At 41.8% G+C, this 19726-nt stretch overlaps 1 protein-coding gene across 50 annotated transcripts in view; it reads left to right on the top strand.

Moving 5' to 3' along the window:
- Positions 1-19726, top strand: part of PTPRA (protein tyrosine phosphatase receptor type A) — a 165582-nt gene that overhangs the window by 43628 nt on the left and 102228 nt on the right. For 32 of the 50 annotated variants that reach the window (XM_065522876.2, XM_005568493.5, XM_074004918.1 and 29 more), the window contains one exon: positions 4754-4828. The exons of 10 other annotated variants lie outside the window; for them this stretch is intronic. In XM_065522876.2, coding sequence (XP_065378948.1) covers positions 4802-4828 — 27 coding nt within the window. In that variant the 5' untranslated portion in view covers positions 4754-4801. Of the gene's footprint in view, positions 1-4753; positions 4829-15858; positions 15967-19726 lie in introns of those variants that run through there. 8 more of the 50 variants (XM_074004910.1, XM_074004913.1, XM_074004903.1 and 5 more) reach the window with 1 other exon arrangement.

Here is a 19726-nt window from a genome sequence, read left to right as displayed (position 1 = left end):
CCTCTTGTGGTTGTTGACATATGTGAATTATAGGCTTTGTTTAGCTAGTGGGTAAGAGCAGATTTTGAAGTCATATACACCTGGGTTTGAGTCTCAGTCTTGCCATGTACCAGTTGTTTGTAGACAAGTTATTTATTAATAACTACTCTGTGCCATAGTTTCTTCATTGGTAGTATCTTCAAAATGAAGTGTCTATTTTGTGTGCTGTTTTGAAGGTAACCTTGAATAATATACATTGTACAGTTCGATACGGTGTCTGACACATAGTAAGTACTTTAATATATAATACCTATTTTTATTCTGATCCTTGTTGAGCTGCTGCTTTTTGATGTGTTGATTATCTATCATTGGTAATCAGCCATTGTACTGATATCTTCCAAGATTTGACCAAGTTGATTGTCTCAAATTTCCAAGCAGAAAAAGTACCCAGAAAACAGAAATTAAGCAGTTATTAAGTAATTGAATAGCAATGATCTTTATTACTTGTGCTTATTAAGAAATATGGGTCATGTCTGCCTGAGCCTTTATTTAATGCATTTTAAAATTTGCTGGGTTTTTTCCTCCCTTTAAACCTTATTATCAAGTTCAGAAATAAGTTAAACTAAAAAGAAACTGATGTCTTAGAATAAAGAAAGATTCAAATTAATAGGATATATAATGGCCTTTCATGGTGGTAGAATTTCTGTGTGTTTTGAACTAGGGGAAAGACTTAAAGGAAGATTGCCTACAGTGTTCTAGACACTCTGCTAGGCTCTGTGGATATTATTAAGACACAGTCCTTACCCTCAAGGATCTTTTTATTTTTATCTTTTAGAGACAGGATCTCGCCCTGCCACCTAGGCTGGAGTGCAGTAGCAAAATCATAGTTCACTGCAACCTCCACTCACCCTCAAGGATCTTACTGTTAGTTGCGGGAGGCCATAAACAGTTAAAGTAGTTTGCAACAGAGTTAATGATTGACTCTAGGGCTAAGGGAAAGAAAGTAATTGGGACAACTAGGATTTCTAGCTTGGCAAGGGGGTAGATCTGGGTTGGCAAACTACAACCCAATGCCAGTTTTTGCATAGCCCACCAACTACAAATGTTTCTTACATCTTTGAGTGGTTGGAAAAAAAATTTAAAAAGCTGGGCACGGTGACTCACACCTGTAATCCCAGCACTTTGGGAGGCCAAGGCAGGTGGATCACGAGGTCAGGAGATCGAGACCATCCTGGCTAACACGGTGAAACCCCCTCTCTACTAAAAAATACAAAAAATTAGCCGGGCATGGTGGTGGGCGCCTGTAGTCCCAGTTCCTCGGGAGGCTGAGGCAGGAGAATGGCGTGAACCTGGGAGGCGGAGCTTGCAGTGAGCCGAGATTGTGCCACTGCACTCCAGCCTGGGCTACAGAGTGAGACTCTGTCTCAAAAAAAAAAAAAAAAAAAAAAAAAAAAAAAAAAACCAAAAGAAGAGAATACTATTTTGTAACATGTAAATTATATAAAATTAACATTTAAATGTTCATAAATAAAGTTTTATTAGAATATAGCTATGCTGAAACTACGTATCTATGACTGCTTTTTTGCCACAACAGCAGAGATGAGTAATTGTGACAAAGGCTGTTTGGCCTGCAGAGCCAAACATTTACTGTGTGGCTTTTTACAGAAAAAGTTTGCTAGCTCAATGAGTAGGTGGTAATTTTTATCCATTGAAATAAGCAATTAAGGAAGAAGAGATATGGAATAAGATAACATTTCTGTGAGTGTTGATTATTTGAATCAGAGGTGCTTGTGAATATGCAAGTCTAGAAGGCAAGGGAATTTATAGGTTTGGAGTTTGGAAAGAGCCTGAGGCGGGAAATGGATGTGGGAAGAAAGGAGTTCAAGAAGACTGGATGGAGGAGTGCTTTTTAGCACTGCCTGCACATTGGAATCACCTGGAGTGCTTAAAACCAAACATCCAGACAGACATTTCCAGGAACTCAGCCCCAACCCCCTCTTTCCCAAGATTATGATGCACCTGAGCTGGACTTGGGCACCAGGATTTTTTGAAAGCTCCCCCAGCAATTCTGATGTGCAGCCACTGGTACAGAGTGAGAAGATTGGAAGATGGAACACCGGGAACACCAACATTTAAGGGATAGTTCTAGGTACTTCTGCTGAGGAAAAGAAATTCTGAGGGAGTGATGATGGGAATTTTAGGGTGGTCAGATCCTGTAATTTGAGATCATCGTTGACTGATGAATCAAGAGCAGTTTCTATAGAGGCCAGGTGAGGGTGTTATGTCAAAGGCCCCTGGTTTGAGGTGGGAGAGTATGAACTATTGAGAATATTGACAAGGAGGAAAGGGGGGAAAATGATGGCTGGGATGGGGAGGCATTGGGAATGTAGTTTATTCTAGAGAGGTTTTTTAAAGATGGTAAAGCCTTGAGCCTATTTATGTGCTGAGGGAGTTGAGTACTCAGAAAGAAAACCTGGAATGGCAGTATCAGATACCACCATCCAGTTTTCATGATGGAGTGAAGGGCTAGATTTTGAATAGTTCTTGGAATAATCTTAATATTGTAACCTTTTTGGAACTGTTTGCTTAATGTGCTTTCTTCATTTAGATGCATTACATTGTACCTGGAAAGAGAAATGGACCCAGACATTGAGAACCAAAGCCAACAACTGTGCTTTGCTTGCCCAGTTATTGTTATTCTGTCTGGAACATTGGTCTCATCTCTGAAAGCAGGAGGGCAAACTGAATGGGCTCTGTAGTCTCCTCTAAAAGTTTTTAGTTTAAACTATTAATAGTACAACTTTGATTTAACAAATGAGGAAGCTGAGCTTATGAAATGTCTGTGAAGCCCATTGTCTGATCTTTTATTTCCTTAGTACCTGGGAATATGCTTTTTTTTTTTTTTTTTTTTTTGGAAGAACAACAGTTGTTCGCCCTTCCTTGAATTTGGGTACACTGTATATACAAAGTATAGCAATTTAGCCTGCCATTAGAACATGTCTTCAGGAGCAAAATCTAGTATAAAGTTTTACTTTAATATTTTCTTTATTATGTATAAATAATAGATGGCTGTTATGGAATACTTGGATAGTACAGAAGTCTAGAATTTTTAACATTTTGGCTTATTTATTGGGACTTCCCCCCTCCCCCCCAGTGGTTCTTGTTTCTCCATCAGTGTGAATGTACACTCCATTCAGTGTGAATGTGAATGTTAGTTTATGTGCCAGCTGGATTCTACAGGAAGCAGACACAGATGGGGTTGGAGGGCAAAGGGCTTAGTAGAGGTGTAATGCCTGTGAAGAAAAGGGGAAGGGAACATGTTTGGGTATGGGGAGCCATCAGACTGCAGTGCACACCTGATAAAGTCTCTGCCTACCCAGATTGTCTGATAGAGGAATACCACAAGGGGTAGAAATGACTAGGCTCTTGTACTACCACTTCGCACAGTCATTGACTAAAGATAGGTCTTTGATCAATGTAGAGGTTTTCAGCCTTGGCACGGTTGACATACAGGACCAGATACGTTGTTGTAGGGGGCTGTCCTGTGATTTGTAAGATGCTTAGCAGCATCCTAGGCCTCTATCCCCTAAATGCCAGTAGCACAGCCTCCCTGCTATTAATTGTGATGGTCAAAACTATCTTTAGACACTGCCATATGTTCCCTAGGGAAGGGCCTAATGGTGTATAAACAACCCTGTGGTGGCATAGTCCAAGTTGTGGGACAGGGAGGAGTGTTCCATACTACCCTTACTTGAAAGACCTATGAGCTATTCAGAAATCTGAACTATTTAAGATGGAGCTTTGTTCTGTGGCTCCTGGAATTTTAAGCATCTCTTTGAAACATCTTGTTAGAATATACTCCACACTCCAAAACAATCCATAGTGTTTAAATAGGACTGTTTTATTGATTGATTGATTGATTGAGATGGAGTCTCACTCTGTTGCCCAGGCTGGAGTACACTGGCATGATCTCGGCTCACTGCAACCTCCCCCTCCTGGGTTCAAGCGATTCTCCTGCCTCAGCCTCCCAAGTAACTGGGATTACAGGCACCCACCACTGTGCCTGGCTAATTTTTGTATTTTTAGTAGAGACGGGGTTTCACCATGGTGGCCAGGTTGGTCTCGAACTCCTGACTTCTCAGGTGATCCGCCTGCCTCTGCCTCCCAAAGTGCTGGGATTGCAGGCGTGAGTCACTGCACCTAGCCTTATTTTTCTTTTTCAGATGGGGTCTCACTTTGTCGCCTGAACTGGAGTGCAGTGGCGCGATCTGGGCTCACTGCAGCCACCACCTCCCGGGTTCAAGCGATTCTCCTGCCGCAGCCTCCCGAACAGCTGAGATTACAGATGCGTGCCACCATGCCCGGCTAATTTTTGTATTTTTAGTAGATGCAGGGTTTTAGCATGTTGGCCAGGCTGGTCTCAAACTCCTGACTTCAAGTGATTCACCCACCTTGGCTTCCCAAAGTGCTGGGATTACAGGCGTGAGCCACCGTGCCTGGCTATTTTCTTTTGAGACTGGGTCTCACTCTGTTTCCAGGCTGGAGTGCAGTGGCACAATCTCAGCTCACTGCAAGCTCCACCTCCTGGGCTCAAGCAGTCCTCCCACCTCAGCCTCCCAAGTAGCTGGGATTATAGGCATGTGCCACCCTGCCTGTCTGCTTTTTGTGGAGATGGGATTTTGCATGTTGCCTAGGTTGGTCTTGCATTCCTAAGCTAAAACAGTCTGCTCAGGGATGTTCTATATTTCTAAAGGTATTTTTCCTTTGGTTGCAGGTGACACAACCAAAAAAAAAGATATTTCTGGAATTCCAGTGAGTGGTAATGGATGATGCAGTTCAAATAACTAAGGTAAGAGAAAACCAGAACTGTGAGGAGGTTTTTGCCAGTCAAGTAGTATCCTTAAATAAAGCTAACATCATATTCTTTCCTGCTTCATTTTGTTTCTAAGCTGTAAGAGTATCTTATTTTATTATGATTGCAAACATTGTAATTTAAGATACTTCTTAACCTGATTGTGAATCAGAATCACTTAAAGAGCTTTTTTTAAAAAAAGGCTGGGCAATGTGGCTCACGCCTGTAATCTCAGCACTTTGGGAGGCCGAGGTGGGCAGATCACTTAAGGTCAGGAGTTCAAGACCAGCCTGGCCAACATGGTGAAACCCCATCTCTACCAAAAATACAAAAATAGTCAGGTGTGGTGTCATGTGCCTGTAATCCCATCTACTCGGGAGGCTGAGGCAGGAGGATTACTTGAACCCAGGAGACAAAGGTTGCAGTGAGCTGAGATCGCACACTGCATTCCATTCTGGGCACCAAAGAATGAAACTGCGTCTCAAAAAAAAAAAAAAAACCCAAAGTCAATGCCCTGCCAGCCTGCCTTTGTTGAATTAAAGCTTCTTGAGTAGAGCGCAGATGATCTCCAAGTTTTTAAAATGGGAATGTAAACCAACTCTACAGTTTTAGAAAACTGTTTGGCAATATCTGTGAAATATACACCTATCTAATAACCCAGGAATTTCAATTCTAGGTGTTCACCTTTGAGAAATGAAAAATATATGTCTACACAAAAGTACACAGATATTCACTGCAGCTCTATGTATTGTAGCCAGAAAAAAATGGAACCTAATCAGGTGTCCAAAAACAGGAGAATAGTTAAATAAATTGTGATATATGGCTGGGCGTGGTGGCTTATACCTGTAATCTAAGCACTTTGGGAGGCTAAGGTGGGAAGATCAGTTGAGGTCAGGAGTTCGAGACCAGCCTGGCCAACATGGTGAAACCCCATCTCTACTAAAATTACAAAAATTAACTGGGTGTGATGGTGCACGCCTGTAATCCCAGCTACTCAGGAGGCTGAGCCAGGAGAATGGCTTGAACCCAGGAGGCAGAAGTTGCAGTGAGGTGAGATCACGCCCCTGCACTTCATCCAGTCTGGGCAACAGGGCGAGACTATGTCTCAAAAAAAAAGACTGATACACACTATTGATAAAATGGAATTTTATTCAGTAATAGAAACAAACTACCAGTACACACAACAACATGGATGAATCTCGTAGATAAAAGGTTGGGTGAAAGAAACCAGATGGACAAGAAAAAGTAGATATAGCAAAATTACGGAGAAAAACTGAACTACAATGATAAAGGTCAGATCCCTTCCTCTGACAGGAGGTGGGAGGTTGTGACTGGAAAGAGGTATGAGAGAGCCTCTGCAGCACTGAAAAGGTGTTTTGTTTTGTTTTGTTTTGTTTTTTGGGACAGAGTCTTGCTATGTCACCAGGCTGGAGTACAGTGGCGCGATCTCGGCTCACTGCAACCTCCGCTTCCTGGGTTCAAGTGATTCTCTTGCCTCAGCTTCCCAAGTAGCTGGGATTACAGGCGTATGCTACCACGCCCAGCTAATTTTTGTATTTTTAGTAGAGATGGGGTTTCACCATGTTGGCCGGGATGGTCTCAATTGCCTGACCTCATGATCCGCCTGCCTCTGCCTCCCGAAGTGCTGGGATTATAGGCATGAGCCACCGCGCCTGGCCTGAAAAGGTTTTACATCTTAATGTGTTCATATACATACTTTTCTCGTGGTAAAATATATATAACATTAAATTTATCATTTTAACTACTTTTAAAGTATACAATTCATTGGCATTAAGTACATTCATGTTGTGCAGCCATCACCACCATCCATCTCCAGAACTTTTTCATCTCCCCCAACTGAAACTCCATATCCATTAAACACTAACTCCCCATTTCCTCTTCCCCTAGCTGCTGGCAACCATTCTACCTTCTGTCTCTATGAATTTGACTATAATAGTTACCTCGTGTAAGTGGAATCATATTTGTCATTTGGCATCTGGTTTATTTCACAAAGGTATCCTGTTTATTTCACATAGGATGACCTTGTTTTCAAGTCATTTTATGACTAAAATTTCCATTTTATGGTTGAATAATATTCTGTTATATGTTTGTACCGCATTGTGTGTATCCATTCATTCATTGATGGATACTTGGGCTGCTTCCACCTTTTGGCTGTTGTGACTAATGGTGCTATCTATGAACATGGGTGTAGGCTGGGTGCGGTGGCTCACACTTGTAATCCCAGCACTGTGGGAGGCCGAGGCAGGCGGATCACCTGAGGTCAGGAGTTCAAGACCAGCTTGGACAACATGGCGAAATCCCATCTCTACCAAAAATACAAAAATTAACCAGGTATGGTGGCGCTTTCCTGTAATTCCCAGCTATCTGGGAGGCTGAGGCAGGAGAATCACTTGAACCTAGGAAGTGGAGGTTGCAGTGAGCCCAGATGGTGCCACTGCCCTCCAGCCTGGGTGACAAGAGTGAGACTGTCTCCATTGAAAAACAAAACAAAACACATGGATGTTCAAACATCTGTTCCAGTCCCTGCTTTTAGTTCTTTTGAGTATATTCTTAGAAGTAAAATTACTGGATCATATGGTAGCTCCGTGTTTAATTTTTTGAGGAATCACCATGCTGTTTTTCACAGTACTACATCATTTTATATTCCCACCAGCAATGCACAAGGGCTTCAATTTCTTTACATTCTGCTTTCTGGTAACCTCCATAATTCTAAATTATATGTATATGCTATTTCTTCTTAATTCTTTTATTAATAAAAAAGACAACATAATTTTTTGCCTCTCCAGTGTGAAAAATGGGAATTTACCTTATACTATCCCCCTATTTAATATTTGTATTATTTCCTGTTCTGCTGCTGTTTATTAGTTTCCTCAGATTTCTATAACAAAACTCCACAGACTGGGTGGCTTAAACAATAGAAATTTATTGTCTCAGAGTTTTGGAGGCTAGGGAAGTCCTGAGGGCTGTGAGGGAGAATCTGTTCTGTGATTTTCTTCTAGCTTCTGGTAGCCTCAGGCATCCCTTACCTTGTAGATGGCATTCTCTCTGTATCTTCAGATTGTTTTCCCTCTATGCATATCTGTCTCTTGTGTCCAAATTTCCTTTTTCAAAATAAGTGTGCCAGTCATTGGACTAGGGACCACCCTAATGAGTTCATCTCAACTTGATCATCTGCAAAGATCCTCTTTCTAAATAAGTTCACATTCACAGGAACTGAGTAGGGGGTTATGATTTTAACATCTTTTGGGGGACACAGTTCAGCCTGGGTGACAGAGCAAGTCTCTGTCTCAAAAAAACAAAACCAATTAAACTCATAAAGTGATTATATTTCTAACTTTCGGAAGTACTCTTGAACCTCCTTTTTTAGGTTAATTTTCAGCACTCTTTCCTTCTTTCTTCCTTTCCTTTTTCCTTTTCTTTTTTCTTTCTTTTTTTTTTTTTTAACTTTTATTTTTTTGAGACAGAGTCTTGCTCTGTCACTCAGGCTAGAGCACAGTGGCATGATCTTGGCTCACTGCAACCTCTGCCTCCCAGGCTTAAGTGATTTTCCTGCCTCAGCCTCCCAAGTAGCTGGGATTACAGGCATCTGCCACCATGCCTGGCTAATTTTTGTATTTTTAGTAGAGACAGGGTTTCACCTTGTTGGCCAAGCTGGTCTTGAACTTCTGGCCTCAAGTGATCCGCCCGCCTTGGCCTCCCAAAGTGCCGGGATTACAGGCATATGCCGCCATGCCTGGCTAATTTTTGTATTTTTAGTAGAGACAGGGTTTCACCATGTTGGCCAGGATGGTCTCGATCTCCTGACCTGGTGATCCACCCGCCTTGGCCTCCCAAAGTGCTGGGATTACAATCGTGAGCCACCGCGCCCTTTTAGTATTTGCATTATTATAGCGAAGTAAATATTGTTCACTGTCAGGCCAAGCAGCATTTTCTGGGTTTATCTTTCTTTCTCTGTAGGTTCAATGTCATAGACCCTGGGCTATTGAAACGAGAAAATGAAGAAAAAGTGAATTCTCTTTCTGAAACTATCAGTTGCTTCCGATCGTGTCTTTATATTTTATATTTTGAACTGTAACTTTCTCATAAAATTTTCTCCCTGGAGTTTCTAATTTTCTTGTCTATTTGCCTGTTGTTATAGTTTCACTTTTCCCCAAGATCTCAATCAAACAGTCTAGCCTGTCAAGGCTAGTTCAGACCATACACTGTGGCCCAAATTTAGGCTAGTCATACACTCCACTCCAAGACCAGTTTGCACTAACTGTTTTTTAGGCTATCCACACAGTCATACTGGTATTTTCCTACCTGTTTTTTCTTTGAGGGGGATGCGGGGAGGTTGGGTCCACTGATCTTAGATATCAATCTTTCTTTTTATTTGTTTTTTAAATCTTACTAGAGGCTAGGGGGCACGATGGCTCATGCCTGTAACCCCAGCACTTTGGGAGGCTGAGGCGGGTGGATCAGTTGAGGCCAGGAGTTCGAGACCAGCCTGGCCAGAACGGTAAAACCCTGTCTCTACTAAAAATACAAAAATTAGCCAGGCATGGTGGTGGGCACCTGTAATCCCAGCTAGTTGGGAGACTGAGGCAGGAGACTTGCTTGAACCTGGGTGGTGGAGGAGGTTGCAGAGCCGAGATCACACCATTGCACTTCAGCTTAGGCAACAGAGTAAGACTCCGTCTCAGTCAATCAATCGATCAGTGTATCTATCTTTCTTACTAGAGTTCATTCGCAAGTCACTTACTGAGAGAAGAGGTACATGGCAGATAAATTTTGACTCTTTCTGGTATCTGTTTTTTTGTTTGTTTGTTTGTTTTGGAGATAGAGTCTCGCTCTGTTCCCCAGGCTGGAGTGCAGTGGCTCAATCTCGGCTCACTGCAAACTTTGCCTCCTGGGTTCACGCCATTCTCCTGCCTCAGCCTCCTGAGCAGCTGGGACTATAGGCACCCGTCACCATGCCCAGCTGATTTTTTGTGTTTTTAGTAGAGATGGAGTTTCACTGTGTTCAGCCAGGCTGGTCTCGGTCTCCTGACCTTGTGATCAGCCCGCCTCGGCCTCCCAAAGTGCTGGGATTACAGGCGTGAGCCACCGCGCCTAGCCTCTGGTGTCTGTTTTTAAGACCCTCATGTTCGAGTGATGGTTTGGTTGACTATAAAATTCTAGGTTGCTTATTATTTTTCCCAAAATTTTGAAGTCATTGCTCCATGGCTTCTGACATCCCTTTTTGTTCATGAGAAATAGGAAGTTTCACATAGGAAATTAATTTTTCTTCTGTTCTGGAAGCTTTTATGTTCTATGTAGTCTGGAATTCCATAGAGGTGCACTTGGTGGGCCCCTTGTTAGATCTGCAGACTTATAGCTCTCCATTTTTTGGTTCTTTCTGTCAGCAGCTTTCTGATACTGAACTTCCTGGGTTGTTCATACAATGTTTTTATTTTTATCTATTCTGTCCTTTTTAAAAACTTTTTGCTTTTGGTTGTTTTCCTTGAGATTGTCATAACTTTATCTCCTAATCTTTTTTTCTTTTTCTTTTTCTTTTTTCTTTTCTTTTTTTTTTTTTTTTGAGACAGGGTCTCACCCTGTGGTCCAGACTGGAGTTGAGTGGTGCCATCACAACTCACCACAGCCTCGAGCTCCCAGGCTCAAGCAATCCTCCCACCTCAGCTTCCCAAGTAGCTGGAACTATAGGCATGCGCTACTATACCCAGCTAATTTTTTAAATTTTTAGTAGTGACTGGGTCTCACTATGTTGCCCTGGCTGGTCTCAAACTCCTGAGCTCAAGTGATCCTCCTTCCTCTGGGGACTACAGGAGTATGCCACCATGCTTGGCTAATTTTTGTATTTTTTAGTAGAGACGGGGTTTCGCCATATTGCCAGGCTGGTATTGAACTCCTAGGCTCAAGCGGTCCACCTGCCTCACTCAGCCTTCCAAAGTGCTGGAATTATAGGTGTGAGCCACCACACCTGGCCTGCTGTTTTTTCTTTTACTATTTCTTAAACTAGTCTTCTCCCCACTTTCTTTTCCTATATGAACATTAATAGTTGACCACAGCATTGGCCCTGTAATACTCTTGTTCTTCGTATTTCTTCAGTTTTATTTAGCCCCCGTCGTGTGTTCACACATTCCTTTTTATTTGCTTTATGTATATCCAGTCCCTTCTTTTGAACACTGTATGGTCATTAATGAGAGTGTGGTAGGATTTTATGTACTGATATTTTAGAAAATGACCATAAAGCTGTTCTTGGAGATGATCTTTAAAGACTGGGCATGGTAGGTCATGTTTGTAATCTTAGCACTTTGAGTGGCCGAGGCAGGATGATTGCTTGAGCTCAGGAGTTCGAGACCAGCCTGGGAAACATGGGGAGATACCATCTCTACAAAAAATGTACAAATTACCCAGGCATGGTAGTACATGCCTGTGGTTCCAGCTATTCCAGAACCTGAAGTGGGAGGATTGCTTGAGCCCAGGAGCTCGAGGCTGTGGTAAGCCATGTTTGCACCACTGCCCTCTAGCCTGAGTAACAGAACAAGACCCTGTCTCAAAGAAAGGAAAAAAAAATTTAAGTAGTTGATTAAAAGAGGTCTTTAGGGTGGGCTCTAATTTGATGTGACTGGTGTTCTTGTAAGAAAAGGAAATTTGTACACACAGACATCAAAAACAAATACACAGAGGAACGACCAGGTGAGGATATAGTAAGATGGTGGCCATCTGCAAGCCAAGGAGAGAGAGCTCATAGGAAACCAGACTTGCTGACACTTTCATCTTGGACTTCTGGCCTGTAGAGCTATGAGCAAATAAATTTCTGTTGTTGAACCCACCGAGTCTGTAATACTTTTATGGGAGCCCTACCAAGTGAATATAGACATTTAAGAAGGCTTGGTGCGTTGCAGCATTTGGTAAATTATTGTGCATTTAGTTGTATTGTGCATGTAGTGCCATTATTGAGAAGAGCAGGATGGATGGGAAGCATTGAGACAAAGTAAAATACGAGCTGGCCACTAACATATGGTATGCTTTTGTGGTAGGTGAAAAAAAGGCTTCCAGAAGTAGAGTGCTTATGAAAGAAAAGCTCAATAGTGTAAGAATTTTACACCAGTTTGACTTTAACAGAGAGTGAGTTCAACAGTGAAAGGTGAGGTTGCAAATGTAGTTTGGGGACCTGTATTGATTTCCTGGTGCTGCCCTAACAAAGTACCATAAACCTGGTGGCTAAAGACAGCAGAAATATATTGTCTGACAGTTCTGGAGGCCCAAAGTCAAGGTGTTGGCAATGTTGGTTCCTTCTGGGGGTTGGGGGGGAATCTGTTCTATGCATCTCTCCTTAGCTTCCAAGAGCCCTATGTGTTATTTGGATTGTAAATGATCACTCAAATCCTCTGTCTTAAAATGGCATTTTTCCTTGTCTTCTTATAAGGACACCAGTCATATTGGTTTAGGGGCCCACAGTACTCCAGAATGACCTCATCTTTATTTAACTAATTACATCTTCAATGACCCTGTTTCCAAATAAGGTCACATCCTGTGGTACTGGAGGTTAGGACTTCATATCTTTTTGGGGGAGACATAGTTCAACCCATAACAGGGGCCAAATTATGAAGCATTTCCTGTGTATCAATCCAGATATTTTCAAATCTATTGTTTATTCAGTGGGAAACCATTGAACACTTTGAGCAGGATGAATCTAACACTTTAGGAAGACCGCTGGGGAATGGGGTTGGAGAGATGTTAGCTGCACTGGGAGTCAGTAGAAGGCCTGGACTGGATCAGTGTTATGGAAAACCAGGATTCTGGGGCTCCCACTCAAGATATCCCAAACCCAAATCTTCAGACTGGAGACCCAAGACTGTTTTTTAAAAGCTCCCTCTCTTTCCCTGTGAGTCAGATGATTTAGCCTAGCTTGGATATAACACTGGGTGTGAGGTGATAGAGGCATGAAATGGGTTGGTGGTTATGCAAGTAGAAAGACCAAAGAGAACCTGGGAAAAGAGACATTTCGGAAAAGTAGTATGTAAACTGGCGACGGAGAGTCTGAGACAGTGGTGGAATCCTTAACAGAAATAAGGATGTTTAGAGAATAAGTTAGGTTTAAAGGGAGGGTAATTAATTTGGTTTACAGTGTAAGGTGATAGATAGTCAGCAGGTACTTGGAGAATGGTGATGTATGTTCAGAAGTGAGATAATGGAGGTGATAATCAAAACCCATCCTGAGTATGGATGAGCCTTTGTGTGGGAGAAAGGATATGGAGAGAAGAACAGAGGATCAGGAAGCCAATACTGTAGACACTCCTTCCCTAGCCCCTGAAACAAATGGATTTGACTGCTCTGTTATGACACCTGGAACAAATATGACATTGCTTACTTAATTCCTTTGCCATGAACTCAGTGAAGGCAGGGATGGGTCTTGGCGTGTGTGTGTGTGTGTGTGTGTAGACTGGGTCTCACTCTCTTATCCAGGCAGGAGTGCCAAGGCATAATCATCACTCACTGCAGCCTCAAATGAACCTCCTACCTCAGGCCTCCTGAGTTGCTGGGACTACAGGCATGCACCACCATGTGCGGCTAATGGCTGTAACTTTTTAAAGGCCATCATCTAGCACAGTGCCTGGCTTTTCAATGGAAGTTTGTTGAATGACTGACTGACTGACTGACCTGGAAAATGAACACATCAACTTGAGAATAAGAACTTTGTCTTTTTCTTGCTTGCATCCCCTAACATTTAATCCAATGCCTGGTCCTTAAAAGGACCCAAATAAAATTTTGATGTGTGAATGGTAGAAGAAGAAAAGCTAAAATTGAGTAGTCATTGTGTCAAGAGAACCAGGAAACAGAGAAGCTTTTGAGAAATAAGTTAACCGTAACATGTCAAATGCAAGTCAAGGAGAATGAAAACTGAGGTCAGGAATTAGATTTAATCAGGAGGCTATTTGTAGATTTGAGAACGAAAGAATTAAGAACACAATGAGGTTGTTAAGGGAGAATGAAGGAATTAAGATCATAATGAAGTCATAAAGGAGAGGTGGAAAGTGAGGAAGTGAAAGCCAAGTACATCTTAACAGGTTTAGTAGTAATGAGGAAAAGAGAAGCTCATAGAGTTAAAGCCCAAAAAATCTGTTTAGAACATCCGTGTCTATTTGTAAACAAAGGGATATGATGGCTAGAGATGGAAAAATGGAAAGTACCAGAAAGAAATGCATAATTTTAGGGGAAAGATCTCAAATGGGATCAAGAACATGGGCAGTAGCCTTAAAAAGGATGAGGGAATCTCTTCCTCTAGTCTAAAAAGAGAGAATAGAGGCTCTATAGAGGAGAGGTCATGTCCTCTTGTCAGCCATCTGCTCAGAGGGAGCTTGGGCTACTGTGCTAGGAACTGACACAGGAAACTGACAAAGGAAGGATGTTTTCTACACAGCACTGAGGAGTGTGATACTCCTAAGCAGTAGTTGGCAGCCTGAAATAGGAATGGTGGAACCAGATGGTAAGGATAATCCAGGAATCAGGATGGCACTTTCTGTAGATTAGGGAGTTGTAGGCTGGGGGTGTACCTTTATTCACTCTTCTCTGATTCAGAGGTTTTATAATTTTCACTAACATCATTAAAAACAATATTGGATGCTTACTACATGTTGGTTTTTATTTTAATGTTGGAAAAACAAAAAAGTGAAAACTACTATCCTGAGGTTTCTGGTTTTATTGGGGAGATAGATCATATATGTAAAAAGCAAGTATAGCAAATGGCACATGGCATTATAGACTAAATCCCAAATCAGTAGATTAGATAAGTGTCAGAGAGATCACAATTATAGCAGTACACTTTGAGGTTCTTTTCCCTGTAGCTTATGAACATTTAAATTTTGTCGCTTTTATAAATATATGCCTATTTGAGAGGTAAGAAAAGTACCACATTGCTTTAATTTGCTTTTCTTTGTTAGCAGAGATGAAGTTTTTCATTTGTTTATCATTATTATTTTACTTTTTATGAATTGCCTATTCATAGCTTTTATCCATCCTTCCATGGCTGTGTTTGTACTTACTAATTTGTAAATACCTTATTTAATAAGGTTATTTAACCTTTTGCCTGTAACATTTTGCACATGTTTTTTCTAGTTTGTTTTTTCGGGGTTTTTTGTTGGTTGGTTGGTTGGTTGGTTGGTTGGTTGGGTTTTTGTTTGTTTGTTTTTTCGAGACACAGCATCACTCTGTCACCCAGGCTGGAATGCAATGGCGCCATCTCTGCTCACTGCAACCTCTGTCTCCTGGGGTCCAGTGATTCTTGTGTCTCAGCCTCCCGAGTAGCTGGGATTACAGGCGCACGCCACCATGCCCAGCTAATTTTTGTAATTTTAGTAGAGATGGGGTTTCACCATGTTGGCTAGGGTGGTCTCAAAACTCCTGACCTCAAGTGATTTGCCTACCTCAGCATCCCGAAGTGCTGGGATTACAGACACAGCCACCACGGCCGGCCTTTTCTAGTTTTTTAAATTTAAACATTTTCTTTCAGGTTTCTTATTTTATTTTTGGTTTATGATGTTTTGTTGACACACAAGAGTTTAAATGTCTTATGTATTAGAAACTATTAAATATTTCTTTTTAATATTTAGGAAGGCTGCCTCACCTTGAGAACAAACAAATATTTTCAAATGTTTTCTTCAAATTGTTTTATAGTTTATTGGTACTTACTTACATTCTATTGTATTATGTATTGTTATTTATATACGTAAAACTTTAAATCATTTGGAATTCACTTTTGGAATATTGCATGAAATAGACAGCTAATTTACTTTTTACTGAATAGTTCAGCAGTTTCTAGTACTGTTTACTAAATAATCTATTAAAATTGTCTACGGATTTGTAAATGATTTTGTTCAGGCTGGAGTGCAGTGGCACAGTCATGGTTCACTGCAGCCTCTACCTCCCCAGGCTCAGGTGATTGTCCCACCTCAGCCTCTCAGGTAGCTGGGACTACAGACATGCCACTACACCCAACTAATTTTTGCATTTTTTTGTAGAGATGATATTTCACCATGTTGCTGAGCCTGGTCTTGAACTCCTGGGCTCAAGCGACCTGCCCACCTTGGCCTCCCAGAGTACTAGGATTACAAGGCGTGAGCCACCGGGTATTTTTTTTATCATATTCCCAATGCTTATGTATACAGACTTCCTTGTTTATAAATCTGTAACTGTACCATTGCCACATATTATTGTGTTAATATAATCTCATAGTGCAAATACTTGCTCATTATTTGTTTTAAGTAATGCCTAGACTACACTCACCTATTTGTATGTGTGAACTTTTTTAAAAATCATTTTATTTTTTAATAATTTAAGACTCAAAAAGCTGCAGTAGTACAGGTTCCCATGTACACTTCACCCAAGGGCTTTCAGTTATAATGTTTTTTTGTTTTTTTTTTTGTTTTTTTTTTTTTTGAGATGGAGTCTCACTCTATCACCAGGCTGGAGTGCAGTGGCGCAATCTCGGCACACGCAACCTCCGACTCCCTGATTCAAACGATTCTCCTGTCTCAGCTTCCCGAGTAGCTGGAATTACAGGTTCGTGCCACCACAGCCAGCTAATTTTTGTGTTTTTAGTAGAGATAGGGTTTCACCATGTTGGCCAGGATAGTCTCAATCTCCTGACCTCATGATCTGCCTGCCTTGGCCTCCCAAAGTGCTGGGATTACAGGTGTGAGCCACTGCACCTGGCTGAGTTATTACCTTTTACTTTTTGTTTTCCCACCCCCCGAGACGAAGTCTTTCTCTGTCATCCAGGCTGGAGTGCGGTGACATGATCTCGGCTCACTGTAACCTCTGCCTGCAGAATTCAGGCAATTCTCCTGCCTCAGCCTCCTGAGTAGCTGGGATTACAGGCACCCAGCACCACGCCCGGCTAATTTTTGTATTTTTAGTAGAGATGGGGTTTCAACATGTTGGCCAGGCTGGTCTTGAACTCCTGACCTCGGGTGATCCATCCACCTTGGCCTCCCAAAGTGCTGGGATTACAGGCATGAGCCACTGTGCCTGGTCTGTTATAGCCTTTTATATAACCATAATACATTTTCAAAACCAGGAAGTTGATATTGGTATAATACTGTTAGCTAATAATGGACCTTGTTTGGATTTTTACCAGTTTTTACATTTATATATGTATGTATGTGTATATTACTATAAAGTCTTATCAGATGTGTAAATTTGTGTAACCATAACCACAATCAGGATATATAACTGCTCCATCACCACAAGGAAAAATCCCTCGTGCTATTCCTTTAAAACAGTTAGACCTCTACCCAACCCTAAACCTTGGCAACCACTGATCTATTCTCCATCACTGTAATTTTGTCATTTCAAGAGTGTTGCAGAGGCTGGATGCGGTGGCTCACGCCTATAATCCCAACACTTTGGGAGGCCAAGGTGGGTGGATTACTTGAGGTCAGGAGTTTCAGACCAGCCTGGCCAACATGCTGAAACCCCTCATCTATTAAAAATTCAAAAATTAGCTGGGCATGGTGGCAGGCGCCTGTAGCCCCAGCTACTTGGAAGGTTGAAGCAGGAGAATCCCTTAAACCCAGGAGGCGGAGGTTGCAGTGAGCTGAGATCACACCACTGCACTCCAGCCTATAGTCCCAGTTACTGGGGAGGCTGAGGTGGGAAGATTGCTTGATCCCAGGAGGCGGAGGCTGCAGTGAGCCAAGATTGCTCCACTGCACTCCAGCATGGGTGACAGAGTGAGACCCTGTCTCAAGATAGATAGATAGATAGATAGATAGATAGATAGATAGATAGATAGATAGACAGACAGACAGACAGACAGACAGACAGACAGACAGACAGACAGAGAGAGCACAGTGGCTCATGCCTGTAATCCTAACACTTTGGGAGGCCGAGGTGGGAGGATCACCTTAGGTTAGGAGTTCAAGACCAGCCTGCCCAACATGGTAAAACCCCGTCTCTACTAAAATACAAAAATGAGCCAGTCATGATGGCGGGTGTGTGTAAACCTAGCTACTCGGGAGGCTGAGACGGGAGAATCGCTTGAACCCAGGAGACGGTGGTTGCAGTGAGCTGAGATTGTGCCACTGCACACCAGCCTAGGCAACTAAGCGAGACTCCATCTCAAAAAAAAAAAAAATTAAAAGGTTTCATTTCATTTTAGTCACAAGAAATACATTTTAAATATGCAAATCTCAAATCTATTAAATCTTTACAGACTGATTCTTTCCAAATCAGAGCATATGTATTCAGGATAATGCCAAATATCAGAGAAAACTAGAACACAGCAGCTTGTTTTTACTGATCAGATCTCGTCCCTTAAGGCTGTAATGAAAGAGCTATGTGCTTTGAAATCACCTTTTTTTTTTTTTTTGAGTTGGAGTCTCGCTTTTTTGCCCAGGCTGGAACCCAGTGGCACGATCTTGGCTCACTACAACCTTCCTTTCCCGGGTTCAAGCAGTTCTCCTGCCTCAGCCTCCTGAGTTGTTGGGATTTCAGGCGCCCACCATCACACCCAGCTAACTTTGTATTTTTAGTAGAGACGGTGTTTTGCTATGTTGGTCAGGCTGATCTCAAACTCCTGACCTCAGGTGATCCGCTTGCCTCGGCCTCCCAAAGTGCTGGGATTACAGTCATGAGCCACTGTGCCCAGCCTCTGAAATCACCTTTTCTGTAATGCTACTTTGTTCAATAAAAATGACATATTAATATCCCTTTTAAAAATACATACAATATAGTTATTAACTGTAGTCTCCATGATGAGCAATAGATCTCTTGAACTTACTCCTCCTAACTGAATTTTGTGTCCTTTGTCTAGTATTTCCCCAATTCCCCTACCCACCAACCTCTGGTAACCACCATTTTACTCTCTATTTCTATAAGTTCAACTTTTTATACTCCACATGTAAGTGAGATCGTGTGATATTTGTCTTTCTGTGTCTAGCTTATTTCGTTTAACATAATGTCCTCCAGGTTTATCCATGTTATCACAAACGACAGAATTTATTCTTTTTTTAAGGCTGAATAGTGTTCCATTGTGTATGTATGCCACATTTTCTTTCTCCATTCGTCCATCTATGAATGAAAACAGGTTGATTTCATATCTTAGCTATTGTGAATAATGCTGCAATGAACATAGTAGTACAGATATCTCTTCAACATACCCATATTAGTTATATCCTTTAGATATATATCCAGTAGGGGGAATTACTGAATCATACAGTAGTTCTATTTAAAATTTTTTGTTTTTTAATTTTGTTGTTTAGAGACAGGGTCTCGCTGTCACCAAGGCTGTAGCACAGTAGTGCAATCATAGCTCCCTGTAGGCTCAAGTGCTTTACCTCAGCTTCCCTACTACAGGCACATGCCACTATACTCAGCTAATTTTTAAAAATTGTTTGTAGAGGCCAGGTGTGGTGGCTCATGCCTGTAATCCTAGCAATTTGGGAGACCAAGACGGATGGATCACCTGAAGTCAGGAGTTCGATGCTAGCCTGACCACCATGGTGAAACCCTATCTCTACTAAAAATACAAAATAATTAGCTGGGCATGGCTGCACATGCTTATGATCCCAGCTACTTGGGAGGCTGAGGCAGGAGAATCACTTGAACCCGGGAGGCAGAGGTTGCAGTGAGCCAAGATCTTGCCATTGCACTCCAGCCTGGGCGACAAGAGTGAAAATCCATCTCAAAAAAAAAAAAAAAATTATTTGTAAAGACAGAGTCTTACGATATTGACCAGGCAGGTCTCAAACTCCTGGCTTCAAGCAGTCTTCCTGTCTTGATCTCCCAAAGTGCTGAGATTACAGCCATGAGCCACTGCATCCAGCCTTATTTTTAATTTTTTTGAGGAATCTCCATACATGTTGTCCATAATGGCTATACTTATTT

Source organism: Macaca fascicularis, chromosome 10 (genome assembly GCF_037993035.2).
Source record: "Macaca fascicularis isolate 582-1 chromosome 10, T2T-MFA8v1.1".
NCBI lineage: Eukaryota > Metazoa > Chordata > Mammalia > Primates > Cercopithecidae > Macaca > Macaca fascicularis.
Note: the sequence above shows the minus strand (reverse complement) of the source record. Positions and strands in the feature narration are given on the sequence as shown.